Genomic DNA, 19,188 nt, shown 5'->3' on the forward strand with positions numbered 1-19,188 from the left:
ATAGTCCTTCGTCTTGCTTTGAGGATCTTTGCAAGTTTGTATAAACTACTCTGTGCTCATTTCAACCATTTGTTGCTCTCCCAATTGAATGCTTTAAAAATGAAGTGACCAACTGGATATCCCTTGAATATCATCATGGTGATAATCCTCACTTTGATATCAAATTAATGTAAATCAAAATAACTCAATTTATGAGAAAAAACTATTCAATTATAAATTATCTAGAAAAGAATATAAAATGCAAGAAAATTGCTGAAAAGTAATGAGAAGTCATAAAAAAAGAACTAAAATAAACTGAAAACATTAGTTTATAATCTTAACTCAACTGCCTTAGATCTTCCTTATATTTATAATATTTATTAAAGAAGAATCATAATCTTAACAAACCTAAACTACTGATAAATATCAATTAAGAAAATAAATCTTAGATTCAGTATTTATCACATATATCCAAAATAATAAAATATGGATCCCTCCTACGTAAGAGAGAGATAGGATTTACTTTGAGATATGTTAACAAAGAGAGTCCTAGAGAGCCAGGATTTCACCATTCTTTACAAAAGTTTTTTATTCATGACAATTATTAAGAGAGAGAAAGAAGTGGTGACAATTCTTTGTGGTTGTCCGTAAAAATTGCAATATGCCAAGTAAGTAACAAATTTGTTTTTTGAAAAAATCAGGCAAAGAAATTTTTAATGACACTATTACAACACATGGTGAAAGTGTCATTTAAAAAAAATATATATAAAGCATGTATTTTTTGTCCCCCAGTGCCCCTGCTTACTTTAAAAGAAAAATGTTAATTAACGATAAAAATTTGCGATAAATTATTTTCGTCGCAAATTTGCACTGAATTAACTAGAGAAAACTAATTGTCTTTAAAATTGAAATTAGTTGTAGAATTATCGACAAAAAAAATCTCTCTCAAAATCCGTCACTAATTAACGACGAAAACATTCTATTTCAAACTCCGTCACTTCTCTATGGATGAGCGAGATAATTTTTCCGTCACTATTTTTTGATATGAAATCGCCCGCGAAATTCTCCCTCTCCCTCCGATGACCCTACTCCCTCTCTCTCTCTCTTCCCCTTTCCCGTCTCCCTCCTCTCCCTCTCTCCCCCTCCCTCTGGCGACGACGCACCCAGGGACTACGGCACCACCCCCCTCCGGTGATGATGTACCCAAGGACTACGGCACCACCCACCTCCGGCGATGACGCACTCAAGCGTCCCTCTCCCCCTCCCTCTGTGTCTCTCTCCCCCGAACCCTCTTGCTCTCATTGCCTCCCTCCTGACACCGGCAAGCGACTAACGTCGTTCTTCTGGTGTCCATCCGACGAGTAACCATCATCTCTCACTGCCTCACCTCCGATGCTTCCCTTGTTTTGCTGCCTTACCCCCGAGCACCCCCACTCTCTCTCGCTGCCTCTCTCACAACCGATCCCGGTGCTCCCCTTGCCATCCTCTGGCCTCCGACTAGCGACACCCCTCTCTCGCTGCCTCACCACCGTTTCTCACTGCCTCTCTCACCCCGACCTCAGAGTTTCCTTGTTACGACTGTCTATTCATAGCGATCGATGCCCCTCGATGAGCAACAAACCTCTGGCACAACATCCTCTCACTGTGCCTGAAGGATTTCTGGCATGAAGGATTCCGACCAATCCATCAAAGCCCCTTTGAGCTGAGCCCTAACCCCTTTCTCTCTTAAACTCTGACATGTAAATCTTGTGCTTGTTTATTTAAATTTTTTGGCATGTGAGAGACAACTTAAACTTCCAAATATAAATCAAGCATCCTCAAATCTGCCGAAAACAGAATTCAGTTGCTTTTTGTTTGAAGGTTTTTGGCTTTAGATGGTTCATTGTGATTATGATGTTCATTTTGCTTGCCTAGGAAGCTAAAAGGGGAATGCCTGTTACTGGAAAGGTTAATGTGACACATGTGCCAGAGGAGAAGGCTGTTGATGAAGAACCATTGGTTTATGCCACTAAACAGGTATTTTTCTTATTTTCTTCTTGTTGCTTGGATTTCTAACCATTTAAAGTTGGAGCTTACATTTAGTTGCCCCCCTCCTTTCCCTTAAAACAGGAGGCACAAAATGCATTTAAGGAGCTCCTGGAATCTGCACATGATTGGACCTGGGAGCAGGTAATTATGTCTTATTCAACATCTTTTTGGTTGTTTATTTCATTCGTGATGATTGTTTAAAACTAAAAAGAACAAGCTTCAGGCCATGCGAGTAATTATAAATGACAAGAGGTATGGTGCTCTTAGAACACTTGGTGAGAGGAAGCAAGCATTTGATGAGGTATATCTACTGATATTTATGGCAAAAAGATGCTTAGTTGATACTTGTTTGAGCCTGCCATCTCAGTTCTCATGGTTTTTCTATTTATACAACACAACACAACCATGTGGATTCTGTCAAGTTTTTATTATATTCTTCTTTGAGTATGTTATGCTCTTGATGGTATAGTACCTAGGTCAAACAAAAAAGCAGGAAGCCGAGGAACAACGCATCAAGCAGAAAAAAGCCAAGGAGAAATTTGTAAAAATGCTAGAAGTGAGTTTATTTACTTTAGAGTTCCATTGCCTTTTTCTTTTCTCTCTTTTCACCCATGCTGTCTGTATCTCATTTTCTATAGTTTCATATTTATGTTTCTTTCTCTGTCCTTTTTCTCTTATTCAGGAATACAAGGAGCTTACTTCAACCACTCGATGGAGGTTCTCCTTTTCCTTTGATCTTATAAATTTATAAATCTGTATCTACTTTTGGTTTTGTTTCTTTTTGGATAGGTTATTTTTGTTTAGCTGGCAACTTGGTCATAATACTTTGTTCTTTGCAGCTGAGTCAAATTGTTGAAATCATGTTTCCTGTCTGTTGCAAGCTTTCTTTTTATTTATTTTTTTAAAAAATTCTTTTTCTTGTTTTGTACATGTGTAAATTGCTAAGTAAATTCAGTTTTAGTTACCTTGTTTGGATTGGGCTACTCCATTAGGTGCATATTTGGATGATGTTGATTAAAGGATCATTTGCACTTATGCTTACAGCAATATAGGTTTCACTTAATGTGTTGCCAGAATTGTATATTTGCTGATCTTCTTTTGTGTTTAGGCTAATTTGGCATATCTATGTATCAGTAAAGCTGTCACCATGTTTGAGAATGAAGAGCGGTTTCATGCTATTGAACGTGTTAGAGAGCGTGAAGATCTTTATGTGGGTCATATTATTGAACTCGCGAAGAAGGTTGAGCTCTTACACTATTTATATGTGAACCTTTTGTTTTTTGTGTCATGCTCATTTTGTATCCTAACTATCGTAATTTAACCAATGAACATGCCTGAAGTTTACACTTTAATAACCACTCATTCAATTGCCTGTGTTGGACAAGCTGCACTTGTTGATTCTTGAATGCATCTCTAGTGGTTTACTTATGTTTATATCACATGCACTTAGGTTATTATTTCTTTTCATTGTGAGTATGTGGTTTGCTCATCAACATAGATCCTACTGAACCGTGGCCTTGGGTTTCACTTATAACTTGTGTTAAATTTGTTTCACCTACTTTGTATATGTATTTATTATGTATACTTTGTCTTTTATACATAACCTATATAAATTGTATAACGATTTTTTTTCCCAATATTTATATTTCAATTTTTTTTTTAAATTTTGCCATAGATATTATCCGTCGCTAATATTTGGTTTTGAGACGGAATATAATCCATCGCTAAAATAGTGATAGATTAGCGACGGATATGTATCTGTCGCAAAACTAAATCCGTGCTTATTTAGCGACGGATTAACGACGGATCATGACATTCGCTAATCCATCGTAAATTAGCGATATATCAGTTCTGTCGCTAATTAGCGACCAAAAAATTACAACGGACGCTATCCATCGCTAATTCGTCGTCAATCCATCGCTAAACGAATTAGCGTCAGATTAGCATCGTCAATTCATTTTTCTTGTAGTGTTACGCTTTTACAATATTTAGGAATTACAAAAGTGAATTTTAATTATTTTAGAATAGAAAAGAAAAGAAAAGAAAATGTTAAATGTATCTTTTTTAGAAGTTAACTATCTTAATAATTTTAAAAAATGAAAGGTTAAATGTGTCTTTTTAAAAAGTTAACTTGCTTTTATAATATCTATGAATTACAAAAGTGAATTTTAATAATTTAGAAAAAGAAAAGTTTAGATGCATCTTTTTCAAGAATTAACTATTTTAATAATTTAAAAAAAGGAACCGTTAAATGTGTCTTTTTAAAGAGTTTAGAGTCAGGTGACAAAAAATAACTCAAGCAGTCATGAACAATTTATTGAAAAGGGAAACCCTTAAGCTTTAACTTCAACATTTGAAATCTGAGCTGGATAAGCGTAAGTTCTCCCTACGTTAGCAGCCTATATGTAAATTATCCAAGCTAAAGACTGACCTCGTCAACCAAAAAAGGAAAAAGAGCCAGTAAAAAAGGTAAATATTGGGAAGGAAATAAAACTGCCAAGCTGTCGAAGCAAGTTTCTTCTATCTTTTGGCGCTCACGGACTCAATTTTTGTTATACATAAGAGTCCAGCTCATGTGGTTGGCCCACATCGGACCCTAAACATGGTCCATGATCCATGCTCTTCAAGCAAGCCTTTGATAACGTTCTTAATCTTTTTTATTTTTATCACAGGGATGTGGGTCCCCAAGAAGTTGACTTGGCCCTCATAGACTATAAAAAGAACCACATGGAGACTGTCCCCACCAAGTTGGTTGGGGATCAAAGTTTGGGTCGGATCTTGACTTCCCTAATGAGTCCCATGTGAACCGGGGCAGGATGTTTAGGATCCGAAATTTTGGAATTTCCACTCATTTACAATAGTTCCAGCCAGGTTCAGCCCATCTTCGTTCTGTATAGAGAGGAGACGTATATATATATATATGCGGGTCATTGGCCAGTTTAAACCTGGATCCAACTTGACTGGCCAGGTGAGTAAAATGGTTAAAAATATTTTTAAAAAAATGAGCCAGCTTGTGTTCGGCTTGTAATGAGTTTGGGCTAGTGACGAGCTGGACCTACGAGCCGAGCCCGAACAACCCAAAATAGTCTTGTTTATCAACCCTAACTAGGCACTGAGATTGGATCAAACTGGTGTTAATTTATGTTGGTCCTTCCTTTAAATTGCTCAAAAGAGAAAGGGTCTCATGTTCAGAACAAGCTTTTTAGAAGTAGGGATGGCAGTGGACCGGAGAAAATGGGTCTCGCCCCGCTTCGTTTCATTTGGACCCGGGAGGGAATGGAGGTTATAAAATCAAAACCCGTGATGGCAGGGGTGGAGACCTTGTACCCCGCCCCGGTCCACTGCCATCTAAAAAAAACTAAAATTCCCGGTGACAGCTGATAAAAGAGGGTAATAAAGTATTTCCATCATTGTCATGGTCTGAAAAGATTACTCCTAACCAATAATTAAGGAGGGCGTTTCCATTTGGAAACTAGTCTCTCTCCATATATTTCTGGGGGAACCCTCTTGCATTCTGCTGAATCTGTGCGTTAGTGTGGGAGTCTTAGCCCTCTTCACATAAAAGAGGTAACCTTTTTTTTTTTTTTTTGTTTCTTGGGTATTTGTTTTTTATTTTTCTTTTTTTTGTTAGATATTTGTTTTTTTGTTATTTGGGTGATCTGTTTCGTATGTTGAAGTCGTTTGTGGTTTCATTCTATTCTGATTCGGTGTTTCTCTTCTTTTACTTGTTGGGTTTTGATTTGGTAGGTAGTGTTTTTTTGTGTATATTTTTTTATTTGTTGTATTCTTGGGTGTTTGGGATTTGGGTTGCTTGATTTATTTATTTATTTTTATTGGTTTAAATTCGTTCTTTTACCATTTTTGTGTGAAGGTTTTAATGACGATCCAATCGTTTTTCTTTTTATATATATTTTTGTTAGGTTGATCGTTGATTTTTTTTTTGCTTTTTTATGTTTAAAGGATTGCGATATAATTGAAGAGGTGTGACAACACCCAACCAAGACCCTAAACCATTGTTTTATTTTAGTCCCAACTTGTCCAATAAAAATTTCTCTGTACTGGTTCAGTTCTTTTTCCTTTCCCAAAATAGGTGTTTTTTTGGGACCAAATATTCCTTTTTTAAAAGAGAAAGCATATATGGTGTTTTGAATAATTTGCAATATGTGAAGATATTTTTTTTGTTCAAAATGAGAGTTTTCAAAGTCTTTCTGCTTCTTTGTAGTTTGAAATATTTCGGAATTTTCTACTTTTTTAGTTTTCTTTTCTAGAAGTATGCTTGTTAGATTGTAAAAAATTTGATTTTTGAAGATTTTTTGTTCAAAAAGAGTGTTTTTAAAATCCGTTTGCTTCTTAGCAGTTTGAAATATGTGGAATTGTCCTGTCTAGTTCTCCTTTTACCTTGGTCTTGTTCATGGTTAGTTTGCTCTCTCTCTCTTCCCCATTTTTTTTAGTTTTGAGAACCCCCCGATCTGTGTGTTGTGCTATTGTTCTTGTTATTACTGGGTTGAGTTCTTTGTTTCTGTGGCATCTTTCCTGTGTTTATCATCTTTGTGATCTTGATATGAGATTCATGACACTTGTGTAGTTCTTCTCAATAATATTCACATCCTTATAAGACATCTTTTTTCCTTGACCGTTATTTTTTCCCACATTTATGGTTTTTTTCATTATGTGGCATTTCTTTTTATAATTTTTTTTTCAATGGTTACCTGGTTTTCCTTTTCTCCTTATTCATATAATAACAGGTCCGAATATCAGTGGTCATGAAATGAGCAGGTTGCTTTCGTTTGATGGTCATGACATGCTTTGTTTGTAGATGCTAATACAATGTGAAGCATGTCAACCTTCATGATTGGATACAGAATTGCATTGTTTTAGTTTCTATTTGATGTTTTATGTTCTTGATATTTTTGGAGTTCCAAAATATTTTCATACTTTCTAACTGGTATTTTTCATGACCCAGAAAAAAGCTAATGAAAATAGTTGAATATGGTGTTTTCAGCACATAACTTTATGGATATGTCACATGGATATGACTGGATATGGGGGTCTGGCCATTTTTCTGAACTATATTCAACATGTCTTTTATGTAAGGGGATATGGAACAGAAGTCAAAATGGAGTATCCATGTGACATTACTTTATAGGCATGTGCAAGTTTGCACTGGAGTGCTGATTGCAATACATATTTCTATAATGTGAGAAATCGATGAGATAGATTTTATCAGAATTCCAATTTTCTTCTGGTATTTTTATTACATGAAATTATTTTTCTCATCTTAACACTTTTCTCTTGTTATTTGAAAGTTTATTTCTTGCATTTTTGTAGAACAAGAAACCTATTTAAATTCCATCAAATATTTTCATTGTTTGTCAATGCTTTGTACTGTTTATATTTTTGTATCCTGCCATGAAATAAAAACATGTAATTTCTTTGTAGCCAAAACATATGTGCATTTGGTTTAAGAGAAATATTCAGTATTTTATTTTTATTATCTTGCTCCTAGGCCAAGCGTATCATAGATGGCTGACTAATTGTGTGTAGCTATGCTCATTAGTGCCTCATATTTCTGTATCCACAGACATGCCTTTGACAGCCTTGTTATTTTGGTAATGGATCTTGTCCTTCTGTGTCTGCTCTCCAATCTGCTAGAGGACAACATTATTTTATACAGAGATATTCCCTTGAGAAGCTTACTCTTACCATATTGTATTGCAAATTGCTGTTGACAGTTTATCTGGTATCTTTTCTGTGGACTAAAGCCAGATTTTTTTTTACCTTGTTTCCAGGGTGTGGTGCTAAAAATCGTGGCATAATGGCTCTAAGTCCTGCACGTATTGCTATTTCAATGGCATTAGTTGGTTCTCTTGCATTCATATTTGGAGTAGTTGCAGAGAACAAGAAGGTTTTCATTTTCTGGACTTATGGTTCTTTAGTAATAACCAATTATTTAGTTTTGCTAACTTCTTATTACACACTGTTGCTTGGAAAGTGGAAACTACAATAACTTCAAGTGTTTGATATCCAAATGGCTCTATGCTTGTTGATGGTTTTTACTTTTAGGCTATTTAGTGAATAATGCATCTTAGTTAGAAATTTAAATTTAGGTGGCATTATGGTGAGTTGGATCATGCATTCAGCTTCATTAAAAAAATTATATGAAAAGTATGTTCTTAAGTAATTTTTGTATTGCAAGATGCAGCAACTATTCCAGCTTTGGTTGAAGTACAACAAAAATAATGTCATATTGTCATGTATACTCTTACCCCTCACTATAAAACTAGAAGGTAGCATCTTTAAGTGTGACAGTTGTTAGGCATTGTAATGAAATACAAAAGAATATGTGCACAACACAAGACACTGTAAGATGTGCAAAAATACAAAGCCACAATGGGCAATACACAATAGTGACTAAGGGCAAATACAAAATTCACTAGTGATACACAGGCACAAGCCACTAAAGGGTTGAAAAACATATAAAAAACAAATAATATTTATTGATAAAATGCTCAAGGAAAACATTGAACAAATGTGGGAAGAGATCCACATATATATACATGAGGAAGAGAGAGAGGCTAGCCCAACTAGTCGTTGGGATAATCCAAAGGCTAGTTTGACTAGCCGTTGGACTAGCCCAACAGCAGTGCCTACGAAAAAAAATCTATACTGCTCCTAATGGGCAATGCCTATTACAAAATAAGAACCAAAATAAAAAAAGACCAAACTGCTCCTAATGGACAGTACTTATTACAAATAAAATAAAAATAAAAATACTTATATTACAATCTATAAAAAATACATATTTAAAAAAAAAAAAAAAAAAATATATATATATATATATATATATATATATATATAATACATTTAACACCCCCTTAAACTGACAGGGAAATGACTGGCAATTTGTTAAGAAGAAAAGACAAGCGAGGCGATGGCAAGGCTTTAGTGAAGAAATCAACAATTTAATATTTTGATGTCACATAAGGTAGCTCGATAGTTTCTTTGAGGAATTCTTCATTAACATAGTGACAATCCATCTCTATGTCCTTTGCCCGCTCGTGGAAGGTGTGATTGCTTGTAATGTAGATGACACTTTTATTATCTCAACACGTCTTTGTAGGTGTAAAGATGTTGATGCCTGTCTTTTAGAAGATTTTTCAGCCATACAATTTTCATGGTAGTAGAAGTCATTGCTTGGTACTCAACTTCAGTGTAGGAAAACAACACTTTCTATTGCTTCTTGCACCTCTAAGATATGAGGGAGTTACAAAAAAAACACAATCTCCTCTTGTAGAAATACGATCATTAGGATTGCCTCCTCAATTAGAATCGCTATAAGCAATTAAATTTAAACAAGAGAAAGATGAGAGAAATAATCATTTAGTTAAAGTGCCCTTATTGTATTGAACGACCCACATGACTCCACTCATGTGAACTGGAGTGGGTGCATGCTGAAATTGGCTAGCGCTATCTATGGTATGTGTTATGTCGGGTCAAGTGATAGACAAGTATGTAAGCGATCCAATTAGCTGTTTGTAAGGTGTGGGATCCTCTAAGGGAGTTCCATCGTTGACCCTCATTTTAGCATTGATGACTTTAAGAGTTTCCACAACCTTTTCATTTGTCAACCCGGACCTAACAACAATTTCATATGCCAATTTCATTTGAGACAAAAGATATCCTCGAGGGGAGTAGGCAATCTCAATACCTTGAAAATACTTTAGAAAACCAAGATCAAACATATCAAATTTTAAGAACATTTTTAATAAACTCAACTCCTTTTCTATCACTACCAGTAATAATCATATCTACATATAAAAGTAAAATAATGATGCCCGTTCTTGCATTCTTGACAAAGAGAGGAGTGTCATTATAACAAGATATAAAACCAAAACCAATCATGACTTTATTAAAACGATCATACTAGGCTTTAGGAGTTTGTTTAAGACCATACAAAGCTTTCTTAAGTTGAGGAACTTTACCTTCCTCGGCATCAAGTCCGATTAGAGGGTTTATGTGCACTTCTTCACTAAGATCTCTATTAAGAAATGCATTCTTGACATCTAATTGGTAAATCAAATTACAATTATGAGAATCCTAACACCGGTCATTCTAACTACCGGTGAAAAAGTGATGCAACCCAACTATAGGAGTCGGTTCGCAAGCACACCTACCGCGGGGTTTTCCCAATATATATATATATATATATATATATATATATATATATATATATATATATATATATAATCGTTTGTGACCTGCAATAAGAACATTCCAATATTCCGTGTCCCAACTTCCCTCCGGACTTCAATATCACAAAAAATATTGGCACTTCCAAAGCAATTTAAACAAATAGCTTGAACTTACAAGAAACAAGCAATTAATTTATCAATTCAGCTGAAAGTTTTGGCAATGTTGAAATACTGAATCAGACCCTCTAGGTGGCGTCAAAGCAGATCCAACAGGTCTGATATAGATGAGTGGGTTATACAAGAAAACCCAAGGATGGGACCCTGTGGGTCACGAACAAGAATCAAAAGGGTGCCCAGCTACCCTGGCTGCGATTGGATACAATGAATTCAGGCAAAACACTATCAGTGTTTTCCCACTGCTGAATCGATTTCAGAGTGACAAAAACACAATGCAATACGACTCAGTCAATATTTCAACAATACTATTCTTTCAAGATTAGTAAAACCTCCACAAAATCAGGGAATATGACTGAACAACATTCACACGCTTGACCAATGTTCAGGTTTTAGCTAGCACTGCATGCATTCAGCAACAATCAGCAGCGTACTATGTCACATGGGTGCGGGTGCGACACGGGTGCGGCGCGATTTTAAAATTTTTGGACACGGGGACTTGGCTATATATATATATATTTTAAAAAAATAGTGCAAAGGTCTGTGACTGTGCACAACACTGTCACTGTGCACTGTGACTGTGCACAACACAGCCTCTTTTTATATATTTTTTAAAATAAAAAATATAAAAAATTCATTTTTTTAGTTTTTTCACCCTACAAATGGACATTTTTGGACTCAGTCAACATTGACCGAGTCCAAAACAAGGACGGACTCGGCCTCAACTTGTTGACCGAGTCTGACTCGGCATTGACCGAGTCCGGACCGTGTCTGAAGCCGCACCCGTGTCGACTCGGGTGCGGCGCCTCCCTAGCCGAGTCCGTGTGACTTAGGCAGGGTATCATTTCAGCAAGCATCAAGGATCAGACTTTAAATATAAATCACTTAGCACAACATTAAACCATGATTCAGCAGATGAAATAAAACAGATTAGTGTGAATAATCTCAGTAACAAACACGATTAACATCCACAAAGATGACTCCAGGTTCTCTTGACATCCACCACGATCAGCTGGGTTCTTGGACACAATTCGAACAATAATCTGGTGGTACAGCAACATCAATGCCCAAAGGCGACTTCAAACTGGAACGGCTCAGCTGTTGCCACACGAACAGGGTTCACTCCCAGATGCTTAGACCTCACGAAGTAGCACCTCCACACGTTGGCTCACCAGTCACGCAACACAAGCTCCACACGATTCTCAGTTCCCCCAGGAGAACGTCTCACTCAGCAACCTCAATGTCCAACAATGAAACCCACAAGTCTCTTCTCCAAGGGGCAGTCCAACAGTCCTTCACAAATTTCAGAAAGAGGGCAAAAAAAACCCCTTTCACGATTTTGGCATTCCTCTTATAGCCCATGGACTCTCATTGGGCCCTTGGAATGTCACCTTCCAAGATGCCAATGAGAGACCCAAATTCAAATGTGTATTTCTCCTTGGACCTCTTGACTGCCCAACTACAAGAGGCCAAAAGCAATGTGGGTCTTCAAACCAAAACTGATCCAGATCTGGACCTAAAAAAAAAAAATAATAAAATCTCACGGAAGATCCGGGCCCCTAAAAAATTAAATAAAATTACAAATGTTTTATGTATGTTTCCAAAAAAATCACAAAATTGGAGCCATACATCAAAATAAATTTTCTGAGATTCATAGAACAAAAATCTTAGAAAATAAATAAGTATGAAATGATGCTTTTACCCTTGAGATCCGTTTGGACCCAAATGGCTAGGACTTTGGTTGGATCTTCTAGAGTATATTTTCCCGTAACGGGCTGTCAAAGGCGAGTCATTCTCCATCTCCTCGCATATGTCGGGATGATCTGGATGCTCTGCATCAAAAAATTTCTTCATGATCGATATCATTTTCCTAAGCACACCCTTTGGCTACTAGCCTAGCCTTATACCTTTCCAAAGTTTTGTCACTCTTGGTTTTAACTTTGAATACCCACTTACATCCTATGATTTTCTTTCCTAAGGGAAGGCTCACAGTTTCCCTGGTTTTATCTCTATAGAGAGCATCAAACTCAACCTTCATTGCTTCTACTTAATGGAAATAGTCTTTGGCTTCTTTATATGTAGAAGGTTCATGAAAGACATGAATAACTAATAGACAAGCTCTATATTTTGGAAAAAAAGACTCATATGACACAAATCTACTAGGGCCTTAGATATATGATCCGATCTCCTAAGTTGGTTTCATTTATGAGTTGGTTTTGCATGAACTTATCAAGTGCACATGGATGTTCTTCATTGTTACTCTTGAATATCATTGGCTTTGTTAACATTGTCTTCATTTCTAGAAAGATTCAGAGAATCGTCATTCACATTATCATTACTAGGGTCATTAGTAATGCAATCATCATTATTATCGTTGCTAGGATCAATTAGTAATACAATCATCATCATCATCAATCTTAGATGATTCATACTTTTCCTTAGGCAATAAATCGAACAAGGAGTAATCAATATTTTCCTTAGTCACATCCTTTTCAAATCCATTTTCATCTTCAAGAAAAGTGACATTTCTAGAAATATAAAGTTTTTCGTTTTTTAAATAATAACATTTATAACCCTTTTGATTTTTCCCATAACCAAGAAAAGCATATTCAATACAACTGGAAATTCTTAGTCTTTTAAAATCCGGTTCGATATTGAAAAGTTTTTCTAAGGGAGAGATGTTTTTCAAAACGAATGATGGTGTTCTATTTATTAAATAGATGACGGTAAGAGTGGCTTTGGCCCAAAAGCTTTTAGGAACATTTTTTGAAATAAGAAGAGTTCTAGTAGTATCTATAATATGTCCATGCTTTGGCAAAACCATTTTGTTATGGGGTTTTTAGGCAAGATCTTTGATGTAACAAGTCATTTTCCTTCAGTTAACATTTGAATTCATTTAATAAAAATCCGCCTTCTGAATTAGAACAGAAAATAAGAATGTTAGTTTGAAATTGTTTTTTAATTAAGTTATAAAAATCCTTAAAACAAGAGAAGGTTTTCGATTTTTGCCTAAGAAAATAGATCCAAGTATATCTAGTATGATCATCAATAAATGTAACATAGTAGGAGAGCCCTACTTTAGACATGACCAGAGCGGGTCCCCACAAGTTTGAGTGTACCAATTCAAAAGGTCTCTTAGGGCACGTTCAGATGCTCCTTTCAAAAAACATGATTCAGAATCACTTTCTAATTGATTTTGAATCTCAAGCAAATTAGAAAGGGACTCTCATTTGCAAAGGCAAATGAGATTCACTTTCTCACAACTTAACTTTTTATGTTCGGTTGCTTATACAAATCAGATTCACTTTCTCATTCAAATGAGAAAGTAAATCAGAATGATCCAACCGAACATGCCCTTAGTTTCATAAGTTCTAGAAGGGAAAGGAAGAGTCTTCATTTTTTCAAGTATACAATCTTTGCAAACAACTTATTTCTTATTACAAGTTTTTTCCAAAAAAGGAAAATAAGATAATTTAAATACACTTGGATGTCCTAGTCTTCTATGCCAAGTTTCAATATTTTTTCCTTGGGTATAGTTACAAAAAGAGTTTATAAGAATACACAAAAAATTCATGTAGTATAAATCTCCTCTTCTATGGCCTTCTCCAATCAACTTCCCTGACTAACGATCCAGCACCAAGCAACCTTTATATGAGAAGGAGATTTCATGCCCATGATCGAAAATTTGAGAAATCAAAAATAAATTTAAATTCAATTTGGGAATAACTCTAACTTTTGGAATAAAGAGATTTTTAGAATCATTTTTTAAGTCTTCAATGCTAGTGATTTCTAAAAAAGTGCCATCAACGGTAGAAACCCTAGGATTTTTTTTATTGGTGTGACAATTGGATAGTAAAGACTCAATAGGTGTTATGTGAAAAGAGGCTCCCAAGTCAAGGATCCAAGATGTCATACCCAGAGGAGAAGAAGATGAGACCACGATACCGGAAGTAGGAGTAGATGTCTTAAAAATTTGTTGTAGAGCCTCTGCCAATTGCGCAATTGATAGATCTTTAAGTTCACCATCTTTTTTGTTGGCATCATTGCTTGTTTTAGTGGAGGTGTCTCCAACCGAAACCACCTTTGACTTTAACTTTGGGCAAGCCGGATTGATATGCCTCGGCTCATTTCAAAAGTGACATGATCTTCCTTGATCCTCCATTGTTTTGTTTTCTAAAGTGTAAAAGTCTATGTGCCTTGGTAGTGGCACCAGGTTTGGAGGCGGCAAGAATGGTGTCACTTGTTTTGTCTTCCTTATCCTCCTTCAATCTTCCTTCCTCCATACTCAACTCGGTAAAAGTCTCATGGATAAAAGGAATTTTGGGTTTATGGAGTAGCATCATTTTCACTCCCTCGAACTCTGGCCTTAGACCTTTAAGGAACATGGAAAATTGTTCTCTTTTAAGTTGTTTCTGTCTTCAGCTTAGGTTCCAAGAGGGAAAGTTCTCTCCATAAGAGGGTCATCTTGTTGTAATAATCCTGGATGGATTTGTCACCTTCCTTCAATGACGTCATTCTTTTGTGGAGATTTCACTAAAAGCCATGTCCTTCATGGTATAAATCATATGGTTGCCAGTTGAGGAAGCGGGTGCGGAAGTGGGAAGCGAGGCACTTTCAAAATTTTAGGAAGCGGGAAGCGAGGCACTTTCAAAATTTTAGGAAGCGGGAAGCGAGGCACTTTCAAAATTTTAGGAAGCGGGAAGCGTGGGATGATTTAGGAGTGAATCAGGAATTGTCTTGGAAGCGGCATAGGAAGCGAGGGGGAAGCAAAAAAAGATAAAAAAATAAAAATAAAAATACAAAAAAAAAAATGAAAAAATGGAGGAAGCGAGGGGGAAGTGTGATTCCCGAAAAAAGGAAAAGCGTTTCCCATTAAAGGGAAGTGCGCTTCCCATAAAAGGGAAGCACGCTTCTCCGTGCGTTTTGGAAGCGCGACGTTTCACGCTTCCAAAACACGCTTTCCCACTTACCTAGGTGTTTCCGGTAACTCTGGTATAAATATCTCTCAAGAATTCTCATGCTTTCTATTGCACAACGTTTCTAAAGTGCAGAAAAACATCAAGAAAATCCAGATCTGCACTTTAGAAACTTACTATCGCACACCAACTTGGTTTTTTCTTTACCAAGAAAAAAACGAAGACACAATTCTGTAAGATCTTTCAGATATTAGTCTGTATTCAGAACATTTTGTACTTTCAAGATATGCTATCAAGCATATGAAGTAAACAACTAAGTCATTGGCAATTATATGGTTCCATGGGATTCAGCAATTCTGTTGCCTAAGTACTGTCTGTTGGCAAAGTTCTGACCAAAATGATCCCATCATGAGAACTCAGTGCAAATCTTTCCTTAAAATGTATAGGTATATAATGTTTAAGCAATTGCAATGGCAGGAAGCGAAGATTCTATTCTTGTGAATAACAGTGCATTGATGGCAATATTTGCATCAGCAATATTTATGACTGTGGCTGTGCACTTGTAAATTTTATTTTACATAGTCCTCAATTTTGAAAATTGTTCAAGATATTGGAAAATTATTGTTAGATTATGTGTGGAACAAATGCATTCATTTCTTTCATTCTTGGATAGTTTTGAGTTCATTTTGGTACATACTGCACCTATTTTCATTTTTTTCCTACTTGTTTTCTGTTAGTGATTCTTTTCTAATGTTGGTTACTAATTCCTGCAGCCAGCAGCTGGAGAAGTAACCACGTTAAGGAATCTTGTGATTTGCAAATTCCCAAATGATCATACAGTTGCTTTGGGCAGTTTGTCTGTCATTTTATTATTCTTTTCAACTGTTCTTGGCTTCATCGCTGTGTTCCACCCTTATAAAGGGAAGTCAATTCCAGCTGCAGGCTTGTTCCGGAGCACCACTCTTCTCGTGTTCTCTGTGATTGCAATGTAAGTGGTCAACGATATTCTTGTATCTTGCTGTCTGTGCTAGTTGAGGGCATTAATTTTGAAATTTCATTATTCTTCTACTAAACATTTTAACTAGAGCTTCCTATTGATTACCAGCAGATGACCTTTCTTCCTCTCAATATACATACATGCATGTTAGTGCATATGTATGTATGTTGGGACCTAGGAATATTTTGTTTCACTTAATTTTATCAGTTTAATGAGTTCAAAATAGTTTTGTTTGGATGAAAAACTTTAGAAAAAATAAACTGTGTTTGCACCATAAGGAAAGCTCTATGTCTCTCTAGTTAGAGATGACGCTGGATGTTTGTGGAGATGCAGGGGATGACGCTAGAGCTTCACAGCAAGAGAGAGGGAGGAAGATTAAAAAACATAAACAGAAAAAGAACGGCCTTTGTTTTCTCAAATGAGGCGCCCTTTATATTTCCATTTATCAAAATTGTAAAGCAAAAGCAAAACATGTTACATTTTTTTAGCATTTAGTATAAACATAGCCAAAGAAATGGTTGTTTACAAATTCATCAAAGCACTACTGTATCAAATATTTGCGGTTATACTAAGTTTACTGTCGTCACATTATGTTTATAACGGCCTTTGCTTTGGGTTATCAATTCAGTACCAAAGTTCACTATTGATCTGGCAGTGGTCCAACTTTGCTATGTGGGCAGTTCAATTTTAGCGTCACAAATTCTGACATTGTTAATGTGAGTTTCCTGTATCTGGTGCCAGTTCTGTTTCTGTCCTTGCTGGAGTTCTGCTGCTGTGGGCTACAATTACTGAGAGCCTTCATATTGTGCACAGTACACACCATGACATGAGCTATACGTGTCCAACTGCCAAAACAGGTCTCTTTGGTGGTGGTGCATTCCTGGCCCTTGATTCCACTCTCTTTTGGTTGATTTGCCAAATGTTGACACTCAACTCCAGAGCAGACTATGAAGAAGAGGAAGACTCCAAGGGTGACTATGGTTTGGTCCTTACATCAGATATCCCTACTGGGAGGACTGAGCACCAACTTCCCACCGTATAGGTTAGACAATGAAGTCTGAATATTGTGGTGTTGCCTAGTTGGAACTAGAAAAACATACTACCACAAAATAACTTGGATGATTCCTGTTCCCCTCATTGCTAAATTAATAGTACGAGACTTTGGCTTTAGTTTTACTTTCACTATCAGATGCTTTCCTTTGTGGATTTTCTTGATGTGCATAGATTTCTCTTGAACATGCTGAAAGTGTGTGGTTTGTATGGCCCTGGAATATGGGTGTCTGTCAGAGATCTTATCAGCGAGGAAAAATTAAATTGCGTGATATTTTAAAAAATCTAGTTTTTTTTCTCAGAAAAATAAATATATATAACTATGAATAGTGTGAAAAACTCTAAAAAAATGTTTTATTACATTAATATGATAATAGAAACACAATATTTTTGAGGTAGATGATATTTGGAAAATATTGGGCTTTTTTATATTATTGGCCTCTGAAAATATCATGATAAAATCATGGTATTTTAAAATACTGGTGATATTTGTGACTACGGTTCCGAAGAGTTCTATACCGTTAACTCTTCATCAACCATAGTTACTCTAGCTCAGCCTTCATGTGACTGGTAGATTTTTCACATAAAAACCCAGACTGTACTTTGGCATAGGGTCAAGTCTCGTCTGGTCTACCTGGATATGGACTGAATTAACCTGAATCCATTATAACAGACCCTAGGATTTTAAGAATCCTCTGGGTTAGAAAATCCCATGGTAATATTTTTTTTTAGAAAATTGTAATTTGGCCTTTTCTTGGTCTCAAAAGACGCCCAACAAATGGCAAAACAAATTTTTTGTGATGTGTGTTTGCACTGGTCCTATCTATGTAACCATGAATTAGTATGGGGTGAAACAGCATAGAATCCACAAAATACATGATTTCCTCCTGATTGGAAATATCAGTTTCCCAAATCTGTATGCCTAAGAATAAAAACAAATTTATTTATCGATTTTTTTTTAATGAAAAAGGTTATAAGATTTCTCATGTCACTGAACTTGCCACTGGACAACACATTTGTTGAAACCCAATCTGTTTGATTTGGACCATCGTATAACACGAATTGTTTAACTTAGTTTATGTTGAATTTTTGGATTTACAACCTGAAGAAACCGCACCTGGCACGAAGACCTGGTTGCGCTGGCTCAGCCTGCCATACCTACGGTCGCAGCATAAAACTCCAAGGCTAGGACCCCTGCCTCCAGTGCCTATGCTAGGTGTCGGCGCAGAGGGGCAATTCCCATGGGAATCAAACCTTGACTGCCCATCTAGCAGCCACAGCTTCACTCCACTATGCCAACCCCTTGGGGCAATTTATGTTGAATTTTAATTTGTAAGTAATTGAATATCGCATATTCATAAGCAACTAAATTAATATAAAGAGATTAAGAATTAATTTTGTGCCATTTGGCATATGCCGCGCCATTAATCCCAACCGGAGCTGATCAGGGCCAGATGTCTCCAAATTAAAAAGAAGCAGCCCAGCTTTTGATTCGAAAAAAAAAAAACCTTACAGCTGACTGCTGCTTAGGGCTGGAAAATGAACAGAGCAGCTCGTGTCTCTGCTCTCTTTGGCTCACCATGAACTCGTTCTTCTTCTAGTTGTGTGGCTGGCAAGTCCAGCCACGAGCAGATAAACAAGTCGAGCATGAACAGAGGCTTTTGGCTTCACTCAGCTCATGAGAATATGACATGCAGTATAAATGCATAGTTTGTTAAAGTATATGACATGTAAGAGAGGGGTCTCATGGTCAAATCCCATTCTTCACAACTTTAAATACAACTTGAGTCTTTTTATACGAGCCAAATCGTGGCTGGGCTTGTCTGACTCGGGCCATGATAAATGAGCAGAG

The 19,188-nt window shown here is 36.4% G+C and overlaps 1 protein-coding gene across 1 annotated transcript; it reads left to right on the forward strand.

Annotated features, from left to right (window-relative positions):
* Positions 1-5,439: 5,439 nt before the first annotated feature.
* Positions 5,440-17,469, forward strand: LOC149837027 (uncharacterized). The gene is made up of 4 exons (XM_090005766.1): positions 5,440-5,574; positions 7,797-7,912; positions 16,063-16,277; positions 17,028-17,469. Exons 2-4 carry the CDS (start codon positions 7,823-7,825, stop codon positions 17,326-17,328), a joined length of 606 nt encoding a protein of 201 aa, XP_089861892.1. The 5' UTR covers positions 5,440-5,574; positions 7,797-7,822; the 3' UTR covers positions 17,329-17,469.
* The last annotated feature ends 1,719 nt before the right edge of the window (positions 17,470-19,188 follow it).

This window comes from Nuphar pumila, chromosome 5 (genome assembly GCF_984573655.1).
Source record: "Nuphar pumila chromosome 5, dmNupPumi1.hap1.1, whole genome shotgun sequence".
Classification (NCBI taxonomy): domain Eukaryota; kingdom Viridiplantae; phylum Streptophyta; class Magnoliopsida; order Nymphaeales; family Nymphaeaceae; genus Nuphar; species Nuphar pumila.

What these genes read in the sequence shown, in the direction of transcription:
- LOC149837027 (XM_090005766.1), top strand. Translation starts at nt 7,823, where the DNA reads ATGGCTCTAAGTCCTGCACGTATTGCTATTTCAATGGCATTAGTTGGT. An exon ending in TAGTTGCAGAGAACAAGAAG is followed by an intron (nt 7,913 to 16,062) that starts GTTTTCATTTTC and finishes TAATTCCTGCAG; the next exon opens with CCAGCAGCTGGAGAAGTAAC. An exon ending in GTGTTCTCTGTGATTGCAAT is followed by an intron (nt 16,278 to 17,027) that starts GTAAGTGGTCAA and finishes ATCTGGTGCCAG; the next exon opens with TTCTGTTTCTGTCCTTGCTG.